General features: G+C 39.2%; 1 protein-coding gene across 1 annotated transcript in view; it reads right to left on the bottom strand.

Moving 5' to 3' along the window:
• The window catches only part of ctnnd2b (catenin (cadherin-associated protein), delta 2b), a 181,204-nt gene that overhangs the window by 146,484 nt on the left and 15,427 nt on the right, over positions 1 to 19,293 (bottom strand). Inside the window, 1 exon segment of the mRNA XM_051070171.1 lies at positions 2,661 to 2,797. Coding sequence (XP_050926128.1) covers positions 2,661 to 2,792 — 132 coding nt within the window. The 5' untranslated portion in view covers positions 2,793 to 2,797.

The raw sequence follows: 19,293 nt of genomic DNA, 5'->3' as shown, positions 1-19,293 counted from the left end.
GCCTAAACTTTCTTCAAATAGCTGACACTCTCTCCATTTCTGTCTTCTCCTCTTCAGTCCTTTTCTTTTTGCACTTTCTCATCAGAAGGCCATTACCATGCCCTAGATCATCTGTAAGTGTGTGTGTGCATGACCTGTGTGTGTGTGTGTGTGTGTGTGTGTGTGTGTGTGTGTGTGCATGTGTGTCCACATCTGCATGACCTACTTAGACTAGGAATGGTCCTCCAGAACATTGTAGTAACTCACAGTGAGGTTTCAGTCTGAAACATGCAGAATCCATTATTTTTTCTACTCTCAGCATTTCACTTGCTATCTTTAGCTTCTGAGTAGTTTTCTCCACATCCTATAGTACTCAAGGACACACAGTGTCCACAATATCAAGTAACCACCCACCCACATACACACACACACACACATAGGTAATGCCTGCAAAAATGCACATCATCACATGCACATCTTTTCCATAGCGCTGCTATCTACTGTTACACACTCCTATAAAGCTGTCAGACTCAAAGACTATCTCTGCCCTCCCCCATCTGCTGAGCTGGGAAACATGGCCAATCGTATTGTTGCACTGACACAACATGTGTCAGTGTGCACATGGATAGTAGAAGTATAATCAATAGAAAAGGCATTTTAAACCAACCATATATTTGGGCAAAGTCATCAAATGTTTTATCAGATTTGACTGGTGATTCTGTACTTGCAGTTCTTATCTCTCCCCATTAATGTAGATAGGAGCCTGGTCTAGTTAGCTGCCCGAAGGTGTTGCCAAGATGACTGCCAAGTGGCAAGACTTGCCTATAAGGAGTCTGGTATTATGCTAGACGAGGAGCTGGCTACACAGGTCTGGAAAGTTCACTTCTTTCTAAGCACACACACACACACACAGATTTTCTTCATTTTCAAACTTCTCTTCTACTTCTTCAGCCCCAATTGCTGACTCAAGTGACATCACTTGAGGACATTTATCAGATTTCAAACAGCTCTCTCTGGAGCTACAAAAGGCTTCAGACAACTTTTTCCACAGTGATAATCCCCCAAGATCTGTGAACAGATTGAGATGTGTGGAATCAGTGGAGTTCTGCTTTAAGTTTAAGTACATAATGAGATATCACTCTAACATCATATTTAAAATGTTTTATATTTACTTAATGTTGATTGGTACTTATCCTATTGGAGCGTAAGCTGAATGACAGTAGTTCTTAAATACACTAGTAGTGTGGCTCTGGGGGTTGGCAGTGAAACAGTCCATCTGTTCAACACTTTGGTCCAGATTAAAATATCTAAACAACTTCTGGATGGATTAACATTAAATTTGGCAGAGGCATAAATGGTTTTCAGTGGTTAAACCCAAACAACTTTGGTGATCGCCACCACCAGCATCACCAGCAGGTTAAAAGGTCCAAAAATCACAATAATAATAATAATAATAATAATAATAATAATAATAATAATAACAAAATCCAGTTGGTATATTTGGCTGTTGTTTTCATACCACAACTGAATGGCACCACAGTCTACTGAAAAATGCACACTCCCAGCTTTCACACCAGCCTTCACCAACCACACCAAACTGGCAAAACAGTTAAGGTGTGAAAGCACCCTTGATAAGTGACCTTTGTCCTGGGTGCTGTTAACCTGCTTCCACGTTCTCTGAATCACTATTCTTGTCTTAAATTTTGAAGTACAAACTGAGCCAATTAGCCTTTCTTTAGGGGACTAGTTGGTTGATTAGTGAAAGAAACAATTAAACACCGGCTGAAAATCTTGGTTTTGCTTACCTCTCACTTTCAGGAAAATTTGATGCAGAAGTGTACAAAAGGGTGTGTCATCAATTAGGTGTGGTTAATGGTGCAACAGAACACAATCTTCTACCAACCAGGTAAGAGAGGTGCAACAGACTTGTGCCATGTACCATAATTACCTAACTTTAGGTACAAATTTTGAAAATCCAAGATAGTTTTAATTGACAAAATTGTCTAGCTGTAAAACACTGTGGATAAGACATAATGTATAGTAGATCACAACTTAAGTTACTAAGTGTCCACTCATATGTATAGGGATACACACCTCACACACATACAGTAGGTATGACTGCAAAAGTGAGCCAGTCTGTAGTTAAGTATCTAGGAGAATGAAAGAGGAGTCAGAACCAACACATTCTGGCAGAGTGATGAATATTCTAACCTTCATTAAAACATAATGAAAACCAAACACAGTCTAGCTCTAAAGGCTAATGTTGGCTTTGCTGAGAAAAAAAAAGTCAAGAAGGAAACTTTGACTTTACCTTTACTGCCTCGTCATAACACAGTAAACCAACAAAGCTGCTCAGACTTTGACAAATGTGGGAAATGATGCATCCCACCACATTAGAGCATTTTCAGAATTACACTGAACAGCTGTAGCCTAAGGCTTTCCACTAACAGATCAAGATGTGGTGACATATTTGTGACACATTAGCTCAGATGGGCATTCCATCATTTGTGTTTACTGTGTACTGTTGCCTTGTTTCACCCGGAAAGGACTGGAGGAATTATCCTCCCTACTTTCTGGTATTCATATTTCATTAATTGTGACAACCCTCCATGTATGCTGCATGCACACACACACACACACACACACACACACATACACCCACACACACACAGAGTTCTAACCTGTTCCTTGACGGAGGCAAGGATGGCAGAGGTGGTTTCAGACTCGGAGCCGTCTCCGTTGGAGGCATTGAGGACTGGGCTCAACATGGTGGCAGCGCTGGCAGTGTCAGACGCCACCTCAGGCACTGGCATACCTCCTGGAAAACAAGAGAACATGTAACTCTTACTATTATTAAAGACACTCTGACATGCCAACATTTAGGCTCAGTGGCTGTCACACCTACACTCTCCTACACTCTTGTACTCACAGAAAACCATTCACACAGATATGGATGTGACAGTGGAGGAAGAGGTGTAGAGAGACACACATGCTTGTAAATTCACATACAGCATTGACATGATGGAGTTATAGCAAATATAAGTCAGTGAAAAACCAATCTGCTGATAGACATCAACAAAAATTTGGATTGCAATCCATGTGTGTATTGTCCATGTGCAATGTATTACAATGTGATGTCATTAATGCATTTTGGTGTGATACTTCTTTAAATCACTGATTCTACTGCAAGATTTTGACCAGTACTGGTGTGTTCTGTTGTTATTTATAGAGTATTTACATTTTCTCTCTGACTTATTCATGCTCAGGGTCAAGGAGAGCTGGAGTTTATCCCAGCATGCATTTGGCAAAAGACAGTGACACATCCTGGACAGGTGCACCAGCGCATCTCTGGAACATGATATCTAAGCCAGTGAGAAGAAAGAGTGCAGACTTTACAGCCCTGATACCAACACAACCAGTGGTAGTCTAGGTAGTAGCAACAGCAGTATAGTACCATACAAAGTGCTAATGGTATCAACTAGAAAATATGTGACAAGAATTATACAAAAAAGGTGCAGCAGCTATCGTGCCTAAGATATAGTCCACACAACCAGCATACTCCAGAAGGCAAAAGTGTACTCTATTTTCAAAGAGTACTATTTCTCTAAGAAATGGCAGGAGTAGCAGTAGGTAATAGTAGCAACAAAAAAGCAGCACAATAATCAAATATTACTGTAGACCAGTGTTTTTTGTTTGTTTGTTTGTTTGTTTTTGTTTAGGTCTAGACAAGTTCCTAAACAGCTGGTAGGTTAAATTCTAGGAAATGTTACCTAAATGAGTGAAATGAAAAGACTTTTAAAAAAGCATTTGTTGGGAACTATTTTCAGACGTGGATTAATACACATTTGCTGTTCTAGAGAGTATTTTGGCAGCAGGATGCCAAATTGAGTTATGGGATTAACTCAAAATAAAATATAGTGAGAGTGTTCATAGTAATGATAGCAAATGTCACCCAGTTTAACAGTGTGGTTCACTGTTATGTTGTCAATAGAGCACAATGGAGCTCTGTGGCACAGAGGGCTAAGATATTTCAGGCTCTGGAAACACATATAGTACTTGCTAGTAGGATAAATTCATTGCTCATTTCATCTTTTCATGTAATTTATTGACAAAAAAAAAAAAAAAAAACAGAAAATGTCCAACCTTATACTGTAAGGGCTCTAATGACAGATGTCCAGTGCTATGATGGACTGTTTGTTAAATGAAGACAATATGCGCTGCAGTCAATTAAGACTTCAGAATCCACATATTTTACAGTACAATTTCCCACATGAGAACCACAGATTATTTTTTCATCACAGAGGTGGTATAATTTTATTTTATCCATAATTAGAAACATGGCAAGGGAACTTTAAATACTACTTGATGTAACAACTACAAACTGTCAACCTGATAACACTTGAAGTACTAGTCATAGGGACAGTATAGTCAAGTTATAACAGTGGCAGCAGCATTAGCACTAGGAGTAATAGTAAGAGCAGTGACCATACCATACATATGGTTAGAGATAAGCATTATCAGTCACATTAGTGCAGAACACATGTTATGAACAACTTAATTTCCTAAAAAGTATCAGAATTCTAGCATCAGAGGAACAGGCAAAAACACACACATACACACTCACATGCTTGATGCCATGTGTCATCCTGTATTTGACCAAGCGTAGGAGGACACGGGCTTCACATGTGCCATGTAATCCTGATGCAGCACAGAGCTGGTGTAACGGCTGCATCAGCCAGCTTTTACACATTGATGAAAGGCTTGTCATCACACACACACACACACTTGCATGGACACACGTACGCTTGCATGCATGCACGCACACAAAAAAGGCTGGTTGTCGGCATGGGGCCACATACAGCTGAGGTAAAAACGAAAGTGAAGCCTGCAAGCAGAGTGGAGGGATAAGCACCGAAAGGAGGGAAGAGATGGAAAGGTGAAAGAAAAAGAGGAGTGGAAAGAGAGTGACAACATGCAGAGGGCAGTGGAGAGGAGGAGACGAGGTGAGGAGAGAAGAGATACAAGATGTAGGAAGGTGATGGAGAAGAGAAAAAAATATTCTTGCATGCTGCTAGGCAACAATCTCTGGTCACTGAGTCTTGCTAATATGGCTGACCTGGCTTTGCTTGTCTTTCATTTTGGAGTGTGTGCTCCTCCTCTTTACCTATCCCTCATCACTGTTTAAGAACTTTTTTTTTTCATTACCACCTACCTTGCTCTTCCTTCTGATGCCTTCTCTCCCCATGGCATCCTCCTCCCTCTTGTTGCCTTTCTGCCTCTAAACTTCCTCTCCTCCTCTTCCCTCTGTCACTGCCCACTTCTTTTCACTTGACCTATTTCAGTGTCTCCTTATCTTTTTCAGCACATTTCTGCTTTATTAGGCAGCACACAGCAGAGGGTGACAGAAGGAGAATGACCTGAAAGGTTGCTGGTTGGAATTGAACCTGCAACACTACAGTGCACCTGAGCCCTCCCAGCACCACCACCCAACCCCATCCACTGAGCATGCAGCGTGCTGCATAAACACTCAGCTGCTTATCCAGCCTTGAGACACCTCACACCATCACCTTTTCCCCGGCCTACTTACCTCCTTACCTCCTCTGAAACATCTCCTCCTCCCTGTCTCTCTTTATGCTTCCTGTAGTAACATCACACACGTCATCGCTCTCATTATCACGTCTACTCATCCTAATCTGTCTCTTTTTTCTCTTTCTGTCACGTACGATACCAAATCCATTTCATACACTCTCGTGTTTGCCTTTTTCTGTTAGTAGAAAGGTGGCATTGAATCCCCCTGATTGACATTTGCATGGTTTGCATGACTGAAAAATGGCTGTCATTGTCAGTCATGCAATGCTAACAAAATGCTAACCTTAAAGTGGCAAACGTTTTCCAATAAAATTCCCTTTACTAAGTTGCTTTAAATATATCAATAGTTTACTTCACTGAGAGGACTGCAATGGGGCTACAAGTGGGTAACATGATTAGATCTTGTTTTATTTAGACCTCCTTAAACCTCCAAAATGTTTATCTGTGACATGCTCAATCACAAGCACAACTAGGGATGAGTCATAAACTCAACAAGCTAACTCAGTAATGTCAGTGATACAGCAGTATCTGAAATTCATTTACACTAAGCTAACATTAGCCACCATAAGTTAAATACCAAACCAAGTCAAGGCGCAGTCACACCAGCATTTAGAGCAGAGAAGATTAGCAATGAACTAAATTCATTTTAATTAATCATAGTTTTTCGCATTCTACTATGGTGACTTGACATGTTTAAGTGTGTCGCTGACCAATGGCAAAGCACCTAAACAGTGCTGACTTTTGAGGGACAGAGTGCAAGAGACTCCAAAATAGAGGAACCTATTACATTACTTATTACATATGCTACACTGCTAAATTTAATTAAAATTTCCGTGCAAATAAACTGCTCCACAAAAGCGGAATGGCTTTAAGACAGTTTCGGAGACAGGAGTCCATGAATAAACAGTGTGAAGACTTTATTTGGTTAGCTAACAAGCTTGCTAACTGACAATTGCTGAACTAGCTACCTTGGAACGCTTTTTGTTTCCTCTGCATTGAAAGAATTTATATACAATCCTGATAAGAAAATATGAAGACTGAAACCAAAGCAGTACAGAGAAAATGGAGGCAAATTTGGAGAGCTAATGTGACTGACCTGTGTTAGCTTGTTCCTTGCCGGTTAGAATGTTACTCATTAGCTCGCTGTCTGCAGTAGCTCACCAACTAGCCCTGCAAATACGGCTGTAGCACCATCAATAGCTTTGAGCAAATGGAATTGAGCAAGGGTGCATTTTCTTTATTCTTTACTGCAATTTTATTTTTTGAATTTACATAGTTTTGATTTAATACTTTCATAATGTCAGCATTAGTTTCAAAATTATAATCAGAGCAAGTTACTAAAGCTTACTGAGGCCCAACAGATGTGGGGAAAAAATTCACTTCGATACATTCAGAGTTTTCTTTAATCCAGCATCCACTCAAGCCATACTGAGTCATGCATTTATGCATGACTCGTACAGCCATGCATGCAGTGTTAATACAGAGGAAATGGGCCATTCTAACACCAGCCACGACTGTTATTTATGAAAAAGTAAGTAAGTAAAAGTATGCAACAGCAACATCCCACTTTAAAAAGCCTCTTTGAGAACTGACATTTTATTTTTGGATTCTCAGTGCATGCATAATGACAAGTATGTAGGACTGAGCAATGACCTGTTGTTATACGCCATATTGTGACCTGATCACACAAGACTGTTTGCACAATATATATGACTGCCACATATTCCATTATTGCTAAGGTCGAAGTCCATTTATTTATTTATTAATTTCTGTCCTGCTCATTATAGATTGATGTTTTTACTACACAAACACTTCTGACAGGCAGCGGTCTGAGAACATGACTTGCAGACTGAGATTTGGAAGAAATTTGGAGTAACTGGTCCCCATTTCCTTAAAGCTATAAGATAGTATGAAATTACCACACTAGTATGGGATGGCAATATTGATCTGTTTGTCTGTTGGGACAGCATTTTGGTCCAAACTAAAATAGCTCAACATATGTTGGATGGATGCATCACATGATATAGTATCATGTTAGCCATGATACACAGCTGTACCAATATTACCAATTCCGCTATACTACTCTTGAATGTCATTCTGTTTCTGCACTGTGTGTGAATTCTTTCTTTAGTTTGTCTGGGAACATCCATATGGATGAAATATTTCACATAACAGCACATTCAAGCTTTAACTCGATCAGAGAACTAGATCAGAGAACGGAGAAGACTGCCTGGCAGCCCTATTTGCCTATAGAAAAAAACAAGAGCAAAGCTCTGGTTTTGACTGTGTAGACAGGGCAGGCAGCCAAATATAGGTCAACTCAACAGACCTGTGTCCAAGTCCTCATCACACAACTGACCAGTACAAAGCAGCTTTCCCCAATAACAGCCATCAGAACTAGGTTATAGAGGCCCACAGCCCAGCTAGAGACAAGACTTTGAATATGGATTAGGCCTAAAGGCTTTATTTTACTGAAGTATAATCTTGGATTTTTAGGTCTGTAATGCAGGGGTATTTAGCCCCGCATTTCAAATCGGTAATCTCTGATATTGCTGTAACATTGTAAATGCAGATCACCATGCTATGATTGACATGGTTGACATGGGGAATATTGAGCTTAATCTTTTGACCCTTTAAGCTCATCAGTCAGGTCTGAGACAGGCATGTTTTGGTGAAGAAGGAATTCATCACAGATCAGCAGCAAATCAGCTAAATGTCCATGTGGAAATGTTATTTTCCTGTGGTGCAGGATGCATGTGTGTTGTGTACTTGCATTCATGTATATGTGTGCGCACAGAGCAGTAGACCATGCTCGTGTGTGTGTGTATATTTGTGTGTGTGTGTGTGTGTCCCTTCTGGGATGTGTGTGTTTGTTATGTGTTTGACGGGCAGTCCCCTGTCGCCTCATTAAAACTTGCTGCAGTGTTTTGTTTTGGCTTCACCAGTCATCTGTCCTTTTGTCTAGACCCTGTGCCCATGCTTTCAAGATAACAACACTTTAACACTTACATTAACAATGTAATTAGCGCTGTCTGTATCTCATTGTGTATTTATTAAGAACCAGCATCAACAGGAGAGATATGTCTTTAATTTTTGGACGGTACCCGTAAGAGTCCTGTGATGTGTGCATGATTCTCTTTCAACCTTGTTTCTAAAACAGCACAGTGAATTAGACAAAGTAAATTAAACATGGGGTATTGGGGATGGAAGTTTGCATGTAAATCCTCTGATCTGTGTTCTACCACTGAACACAACAGAAGAACAACTAGTGGTGCAAAGAACTCTACCAAGCGTATAATTGCACCTTTTCTAGATGATAGCTAAATTAAGTTGAGCAGAATTTTATATGACTAACTACAGAGGCCAGGTACAGTATACTCCATTAGGCTAATAAAAGCATTTAATTGAACAGCAACTCTGTCTCCTACAAAATATGTTTACCACTAATTTGCTTTTCCAATTTTGGGAAAAACACAATTGCCCAATTCACAGGTTCCCTGTGGAGTCTCTGACCTCTTGTGGAGCTATGGAGCTGTTTTTTTATTATGTTTTGTTTATCTCATGCACCCGCATGACAAGTGACAAGTGGTAGTAATGCACCAAGAAATGCAGCAATACAGCAAAATGCAGTAAATGGATGTAAACAATGTAGGACTTAGAATACTTCAAAAATCTGCTTTGCATGATTTATAAGAAATGCATCACATACGTTAAACCTTAAAGCTGACATGTGCGTGTCAACCTAAGATGATACGTGTCAAAATTCCTAATGCAAGACCATAGAAAATAATGAGTGCTGGTGATATGATGAATGTATATTGTATATTACATTATTATATTCCCAGCACAGAGGTGACAGGGAATAGGTCAGATTTATGAATCATAGCTTACAGACCAGAGTTTGTGCTGTGTCCCATTTCTTGTTAGGTTTAGATTTAACACTAGGTTAAAATAGTGCTTCACTCATTTAGCACTGCATTCCTATAACACTGTGGGACTCACATGGATAGTTTTAGAAAACAAGGATCAAAACTGATGCAGCAGAACCAAAATAGTGTCTTTTATATTCCACATATTCATTTCTTGTCAGAACCTGGCACCTTTACCCATTACCTGCCTCTGCTAGTTTAGTCAGACATTTGGGTGTGTTATGCTAGTAGCCTTGAGCCTCTAGCCTCAAGCTAAGATGAGTAGTGAGCTACAGAGGTCTGGTAAGATCACTTCATTCTTTCTTTTTTTTTTTTCATTTTCAACCTTTTCAAAAAGTATTCATACCCAAATAATGACAATAGTGACATCAGTTTATCAGACTTCACACAGTTCCCACTGGAACCATATGGCACTTCATGCATTTTTTTTCCCCACATTTGCAGTAAGTGCTCCCCAACATCTTGGAAGACTTTAGGTTTTAGGTAAATCTTCGCATTCCCATGCTGTGCTGTAACCCAGCATTGACTTTTTCAATATTCTTTTTTGCTTTAATGTAAAGTGTTTTACATTGCCTACACATGACCATAAAATGTTAATCATGCATGAGCAGATATAGGCCTTTATCACAGAAGACATTTTGGCCTGTCAACGCACAGGTTTAAATAATAAAATGAATGATTGCTGAATTCCATTAGTTGCTTCAGTTTCTTCAGGGTCCTGATAGTGTGCATGCTGACTCACTGTCACACTGTCGTGACTTACTGGGACACTGGAATTAAAGGTAGCTGCTGTTAGTTGATTAGAAACACCTGTGCCTTTCCTACTATCACATGTCACAATGTCTGCTGGGCCTATGGTTTGGAAACCAGCAGAAGACGTTTTTGAAAATTAAATGACTTTTCACTACAAAACTGTCACTGGGAGACACTGGCAGATGGCCTGACAGGCATCATTAAGGGTTAATCACCATCATCTAAATCTATGCAGGGTAAAAGTCCAGATGCTAATGGACATTTGTAATGAGCACACACACTAACACAAACATAAGCCTACTATAGTGCTGCGATATAGCATGCATCCATCTGAATGTCACTTAAGGATAGCAGCTCTGATGACAAATCATTAAGAGGCAACTGGCCACATTAAAAATCTTTTATTTAATAAAAATGTATTATTAGAAGCATCACAACACAAAGCTAGTTACAGTACAAGACAAGGGAAACACTTGCCAAACCACTTCAGAGGGCTGCTGTGTTGTTATTTTACTGCCTGGATGCCTGGCTCACTGAATATGAATCACAATTCAACTGAGTCTGAATGATTGTGTTTTCATTTCAAACGGCTACATCTATTTTGGGCATAAATGCAAATGATGCCAATTGATGTTTGTTGGTGTGTGATAGAGACTACTGCTTATGATATAATCAAAATACCTATAGTGTGATGTTCCAAGGACAACTAAAAACTTAAACTACAGCCCATTGGAGCATATCACTTTGATTTTTTCTTTTCTTCTCCCAGCACAGTCATGCTCCACATGCATTAACCAGGAGAAAGCAAGTGCAATATAGTGTAAATATAGTAAGAGGAATCAAAAGAACAATGTGACTAACAGAGGAAGCTGTGAATAGTCGTTTGACAGCAGGTGTCATGGTAGAATTCACGTGCTTTCACAAAGCTTGATGATGGTCTAATAAACCACCAGGCTCTTCACAAACACCACAACTAAATACGGTTGATTAGACATGTTGTCAACCAGATTGGCACATACACAGAACTGCACTACATTTAATCTAAACTACAGTGTAGAGCAGAAATGCTCACAGCTTGATTGAGGAATATCACAGAGAACTGCAAATACAAATGAACAGATGGAAACAATGTGTGTGTGGTTAGGGAAGCTCTATCATAGGGTAAGCTCATCCCATTTCCCAGTTGCAGACATTACCACCTGTGGCAGCCATGGCAGGAGACCAGGGTGGCTTCCTCCATGCTGCTGGCCCTATTATCTTCACCTAAGAGAAAGGCACATTGCACAGCTCTGAGCCTCTGACACACACCTAGCCTGGTTCCAGAATGCGCATGTCTTCTTCCCACATATGTACTAGTACTGCTACGCCAGTGTAAAATAACAGAAACATCTGTAGATAATAAGCTACAGGTTGCTTTAAGCTGACATGGAGAAATAGCTTTTTGTGTTTGCTTACCACAGTCTGATTACCAGGCAAGACAAGATATCAAAAAGTACTTATATAATCAATACAACACTGGACACCTCAAGTGGTATCGCCACCTGCCCAGAAATCTAATCTTCCAAGAGAGACAAAACCAATATTTAAACTTGCCTGTATGCAGTAATTGTACCATTTAATTTAACTTCATTTGTCACAATGTAATGTGTTTAAAAACCAAGAAGCAGTTTTCCTTGGATGGAGGAACAATCTATCTAACAATCAGAAGTAATATGGATTAAGATTTGCTAAGAAAATGTGAAAAAAAAAAAATGCAAATTGAAGCATACATAAAAAACATATGAAACCTATTCATATAATCCCCAAGGATGACTGCCTTTAACACTAAAAACCCTGATCGTTTGTCTCAAGTCAGATAAAATCTTCAACTTGAGCACAAGAGATAACCAACTGAGCATATTTGTGTTCTCCAGAGGACAAACCTTTTCTGGTATGACTCATCCACCAACACTGCTCTCGTGCCACCCTCGAGCTAAATGATTGTTTTATACACAAGACACTGTATCACATGATCCAGCTGGCAGACTGTCCTGAAATTTGCTGAGCACGTACATGTAATTTTCCCAAGGACATTCCCCAGTGTCACATTCAGGAAAAGCTTTACTTTTTTTGTCTCATTACCTCTAAGTCTCTACAAATAGTATACTTATCAGTGTGTTGTCCAGTCCAAAACTTTTATGTTTGTAGCTGTGTAGAAATAACAATTACATGTGTTAGATGGAAAAGTTGTGCTCACCTCTAGTCTCCCACTCAGTGGTACTGACATTACAACTACAAGGAAACACTTAGCATAGTGAAGAAGTAGAATTAGCATTGAATCTGAGGGATTTGGTGAACCTATTTTAAAGCAAGAGCCACAGACACAGGCAGGGAAGGAGATTAACAAAATGTCTTTAAATCGAAGGGAAAATACTTGAACTGAAGGGCAACATTTAACAGTGAGAATCTAAAGGAAATAACTTCATTCTCTGCTCGCAGAGCTAAAACAGCATCATAGCTTTCACAGCTCCCCCCAATAAAATAGTCAAGTTGCACCAAAGCAGTGAGGCTAGAATCACATCAACTGTGATTTCAGCTTCTGAAAGATCAGAGTTGCAGTAAGTTGTTGTATGGCATACACTTTTAAATTCTTTTTCAGCCATATCTTCAAATCTTCAAACAGATAGTAGAATAAAATACATATTTAATCTGGTTGCAAAACAAGATCTACTGTCCTACCTAATAAAAAGCCATAAAGAGCTGCATATTTAATACACCCACTCACAAATGATTTGGCTGGACTGTACAACCTGCAGGGAAATTGTACCTTGTTACACAGATATGTGACTTCACAGTTCTGTTGTTGAAGGCTCCAGTTTATTTGGCCTAAATTTAAACTTCACACAGGCTAAAATAAACATCCAACAGTGGAATTCAATTAGCAGTGCTTCTCTGTGATCCAAGTCTGCCGTTTTAATTAGTCAAGCCAGTGAAGGCGCTAGGGTGCACACCTCTCCAGAGGCTCGCAAATGCCTGCTCTCTCCATCTCTACCTGCTCACACACACACAAGCAGGCACACGTACAGTACACAGCTATGATACCTCATGGACAGGCACTCCATTTACAAATAATCATGACTGTGCATGCAGCTGGGGGGAAACTCATCACAATGTCATTAAAGCCTGTAGGACTTTTTCTGTACTTGTAAATGAAGCAACTTACTGGAAACCAGTAAAGCCACAGGAGTAAGTTTGTGTTGTCTATGACACCCATCTTTAACAACACTGCTAACAGGACACAACTAGAAGTACAGACCACACAAACTACAAACACACAATGTTAGTTCTTGCAAGTAATAAGAAATGACTGTAGGCGTGTGTGTGTCTCAAACCATCAATGGGCAGCACCCGACACAAGTAACATTAGCATTAAAAATGTATCAGCTTTTGTGAAAATCCTTGCTGTTTACCTGCTGCACAAGAGCAAAGAAACCCCTTTGGATATTATATTATTAATGTTATGGAAATCCTGCTGTCTACTGTCAAATTAAACCAAACACTAGATATATAGTATGCCACAAGTGTTGCGTTGGTACTAAACCTCACATTAGATGCCTGCAGTGTACAGTATACAAGTACGGCTTGAATTACAAGAAACTATGTCAGAAAAGGATTTAGTGTCATTACTTAGGTGCAAGGGATCATGAAAAGAGGCTGTGCACACCTCAAAAAATTCTAACTCTTAACAACATGATGCATTTTCCATCTAAAACCATCAGTCTGCCACCTCTATTAGCTGTCACCAACGTACACTGATCTAAACTCACGTCAACATTATCACCACAGTACTGATCGTGGAGCCTGACAGACATTATCACATTTAATTTAACAGCCATAAATGCACAGCATCAGTGTGACTTGTTTCACTTTAACACTGTCATTTTTTCCTCAATGGGGCAAAACTATCCCCCATTTTATTAAAACCCAAGTGTCCGCAGTAACAGCTGATGAAGGGAGGTTTCCTTCTGAGATAATGAAGCTATTACTCCCTGTGTGCATGTGTACATCTTAGAACGTAGCTCAGACTGCAGTTGTTAAATTTCCTGGCAAAACTGACATAAGACTTATTTTAAATAACCTTAATAATAAATGTGGTTGTTTTGACCACTCTGTGTATTTAAACTATCATGGACATGCATTCAATGGCTACTTTATTAGGTACACCTGTGCAATCTAATGGAATCCAATACAACTGTTCTGCTATAAAGTTTACTTTTATGATGCCTATAATGTGTTTTAGCAGGTTATAGGTCATACTGAGACACATTGAGGTCATAGTAAGTGGTGGTGTTGTGCTGGATTCCATCATAATGAGAGATGTTTCTGATATTCTGTCCTGCTCATATATGTAAATAGGAAGGAAAAAAATCAGAAACACCTCTCAATATAATATGGTCAAGTACAACACCACCTTTAATGATGACATCAGCAATAACCATATAATTGAATTTACACATTTATGACAATGTCAATAAAAAATAGTAGAATCTGTGGCAGAGCTGCGGTATTGATTTTCACTGGATTGTACGAGTGAGTGTATATAGCTCATAGTTCCAACTATATAGTACTATCCCACATTACCATATAGAGCAAGTCAGTTTTTCTGCCTTCTGTTGGTGATCCATGTTACATAATGATATCAACATATAGCCTGCAAGCACGCACTTAGACAGGTGCACAGAGAGAGGAAAATACACTCATGCCCATACTAAACACACTCACTCACTCTTTAACATCTCCCATTATCACTTTTTTCAGGTGAGATGTGTCAATATGTTAAATATCAGTTTACACACACACCACATTCTGCTTTATAATAGTGTGTGTCATTATAGCCAACAAAGCTTCACCTCAGCACACTGAGTCAGTCTATTGAGTCTGAGACTCACTCGAATGAAGAGAGAACATCACGTCACAACGGCATTAGTGTTAAACAGTGATCTGCATGCAGTGAGAGTGTAAAGAGATTTAACGGAGAACACATTAAGTCACTTCTGCATTTCTTCTTGGTGATAGTTACAATATGTACTGGAGTATATTTCCACATGGCTCTACTGCGTCCATCTCAGTAATGGAAGGAAATGAAGGTTGAGTTGAGTTGTTTCACATTTGCTCTCCATTGTTTCCTCTTTTAAGTTTAGTGTACCATCCTTTGACGATGGCTTCCAAAGTATTAAGGGATATCTCTATAATCAGATGCATTGCAGGACATTAATACATTTAAAATAATCCAGAAATAATTTACTCTACTTGTCTCAACACTGCAGTCTCTATTATGTGACCTCAGGTGTGAAAATTGCTAGAAGAAGTTTTAGTGCTTCTGCTACTATTCAGTATTTTTATATTGACAACAGAGAACTGTCAGTTCCCCTTTGGCTCCACACCGCATTTTAGCACCTTTTAACTCTGCTGCTTTGGTTTTTCAGTAAACTCTGGTAAACCTGCTGCAGGTTACCTGCCCTAACATCAGACAAAGTTAATGGATATCTTGTGAACATAGGGGAGGATTAGCAACTAATTAGCAACTAATGGGTTGAATATTGGCCTCAAGAACTGGTGAAGGCCAAAACTGAGGTAAGAGAGTGAACAAGACTAAAAATGAATGATATGTTAGTGTTGTGTTCAAGGTTTCCTGTGCTGTCCCAAAGTGCCACCAAGAAATGAATTAGTAAATTCATATTAATACTTATACTAAATTTATATTGCTTAAGACATCTCCCAGAATCAGCAGATAGATTGTATAAATTCAAGAATGTTTAAGTTTTGTAATTATGCTAAAATAACATATCTTTTTAGAGTTTATTTGACAGCAAACAGGTTACATCTCATTGCCCCCTCATATAGACACCTACAAAAAATAGGAAGCAGAAGAATGAGCCCATAGGTCATATGTACAGGCAGCTTATCATGACATTTAGTAATGTTTTATTGTTATGCAGCATCTAGCAGCTGTAGTATTTATGATGGGAGCAACAAAATGATGGGGTTGACAAAACACCATTTGTTTCCCGTGTGAAACTGATGGTTAATGTTGTTTCTTTTATCCATAACTCTAACCTTTACCATCTTTATTATTGTTACCATGATGATGAACAGCCAGTACGCTTCCCACTGCTGCACTCATATCCAGGGGTAGGCACTAGCAACCTATGTGGTGATTTAAGCTGAAGGACTTGTTGGAAATCTGCTTGATGCTGGAAGGCAAAGGTCAAAGTGGTGCAACAACTGGGAGTTAAAAGTCTGACTGTATGTAAATGTCCTTTGTACCATCAGTGTCAACACTGTGAACTGAATATATAATTAATATACTCAGCACACACACAAAAGAATACAGACTGAGTCTGAGAAGAGATGCAGCCTGCCTTTCTATGTTTGACTGATAAATGAAGAAAATGTAATGTAAAACATGGACGTCCCAATGTATCTATGCGCTGATGGTCTGCTATTCATTCTTGAGTGTGTCTGTAGTCGTTATGGTTTGTGTTATCTAGTCTCTGTATTTGTTGTCTTGATTTTTGTGAGACAGATGTTTCTGTAAGCCCCTAGAGATTTTTTTTTTGTCTCCCACCAGAACAATTTTATTTCCTTCTTCATTTTCCATACATGGAAATCAAGCAGAGATAACTCCCCAAGTCAATTCCCTCTCTCACATTTCCTCCAAATGTCTTTTATTCTATCTCTTTCACATACACACACAAGTCTTTCCTGATGTTATTATATGTTGTTACACTTGTGAGGATATAATTCTGGTGAGAGGAAGACAGGCAGTCTTAAAATTCTGCTCAGTAGTCTGTACATTTGAAGTCAGGACGTGAAACTGGTCAACATTAAGATCACACATGCCTAATTTTTTACTCATGATCTTGTCAAGTGAAGAAATCCTGAGGAAATCATTTTCAAACTGCTGTCATATCAATGCAAATTTCCAGTGCAGGTTTATCCTCAGTATGTGTGTTGAGGCATACTGATGAATCTATGTGTTATATTCCAAGAAAGTTCTTTCAAGGTCATCCTTTAAGTTTGGAAAACTTGTAAAGATTCACTTTATGGTATTTGCTTCAAATCTAAAAAAAAAAAAGGATAACTGTGACAGGCCTGTATGCAAAAGAACAATCATGTTTCATATTACTGGCTTTAAAGTCATAAGGTTGTATGACTGTGAGAACCTCCTGCAGTTATCTGATTATAACTCACTGACTGGACTGTGTTCATTTAGCTGAATGACAAATCTCATTACTGAGTAGTTAAGGGTGATGTACATCATCAAGAGCTGAGTGACACAAGCAAAATGAGCGCACAAGAAAAAACATATCAGTAGTTGGAAACAAACAAGGTCAAAAGTATGTGGACAGACCTCTTACCTCAATATATCATAAAATCTAAGTCAAACAGCATTTTTAGTAGTGCGATTCCATCTTTCAGCTGTAAACATTCACAAAGCCCTTATGACCCTAGCCAGCCATAAGACATGCTTACCAGTGAGAAGTTAACGTCCTGCACAGACCCCTGACCTCACTCCATTCAACATCTCTGGCATGAATTGTAATGCTGACTACAAGCCAACATCACCAACGCCCAGCATTAACTGAGAAGCAGGAGAAGGATAGCTGTGCAGTTTGCAGGAACTACAGACACAAAATAAAGATAAGCCGACATGCTACACTTATAACGAGCTGCAAATGTGTTGTCATGTCCTTGTAAAGCACAAAAACTGTAGGCAAAATAACTAAACATACGTAGTAAATGTGTCTGCTGAAGAAGAGATAGCTTGATGATGCTCTGCTTCTGAAACATATCTAGAGGAACAACAGAGAGAGAGAGAGAGACCTTCAAACCATGCCAGCAACACAGCTGACCTCCACATACTGCAGGTCACTGCTAATGTGCCCTTATTGATGTACACACACCATACACACTGAGGGGGAGGGAGAGAGTTCACCAAGTTTCCCACTGAGATCAATGAAATGCTGGTGGATCATATCCACCTTGCACAAGTACAGTCTACTACAGCAAAGTGAGTCATTTTGCATGTACTGAGCAGACTTCTTATTAGGGCTCGTAAAGATATGCTTCTCATGACTCAAACATCATGTAGTCAGTCATCTCCAATTTAAAATGAAAGATCACGCTCCTAGGTTTCCCATATAAATTATGCCACTCTAACGAACAGGGAAATGTGGGCAATTCCAAGCTTAAGACATTACATTTTTTATGCAGTGTAATGGCCCTCACTAGAATGGTGCTGCTTTACTGTTTTAGCTTGAAAGAAAAATACCAATTAAATAAGAATAAAGAATGACATTAACTCAGGCACAGATGTTGATTTTTTCTTTTTTTTTTTTTTTCTTTTTTTTTTACCTTTGAAAATACAGAAGGGGAAACTTGAGTAAAAGAGAAAGAACCCAAGGCTACACCTCTTTCAGCACAACCTCCCAGCGGACAGTGGACGGAAGTTAAAAGACGAGGAAAACAAACCGTTCACTCATAGAGTAGATCTTCATCTTCATTACAAAGTAGCCTTTGTTTAATGCTACATCTCTGTCTTCAAACAACAAGCCGGAGCAGCTAAAAATATGATCAACGTCATGAATTATGCATTTTCCGCAGATCCTCGGGTGAGCTACGTTCGCGAGCGGCTTCACCACATGGTATAATTACAGAGGTTACAACGGTGGTGATAAACACAGTGCAAAGACAAATTAAAACTTGCACTATCCTCCTCTACCCACAAAGGAATTCAAACAATGCGATGACAGAAGTATCATGACAAAGCTGTTTGAGACTGAGATGATTCAGAAATGGAAGTTACAGGCTGAGGTACTTCAAAGTTAACTGCGCTGGTCAAACTGCAGTGTTTAGTTGGGAAAACCTGCCAGAGCATTTGTTAGAACTAAACCCCTGAGGGTTTACATGTTCATCAGTGAAGTACATACAAGGGGCAGAGTTGTATTAGCAGGGGGAGTTACTCAATGTAAAACCACAGGTTCAATTCCTGAGTTTCAAG

The sequence above is a fragment of the Lates calcarifer genome, linkage group LG4, assembly GCF_001640805.2.
Source record: "Lates calcarifer isolate ASB-BC8 linkage group LG4, TLL_Latcal_v3, whole genome shotgun sequence".
NCBI classification, from domain to species: domain Eukaryota; kingdom Metazoa; phylum Chordata; class Actinopteri; family Centropomidae; genus Lates; species Lates calcarifer.
Note: the sequence above shows the minus strand (reverse complement) of the source record. Positions and strands in the feature narration are given on the sequence as shown.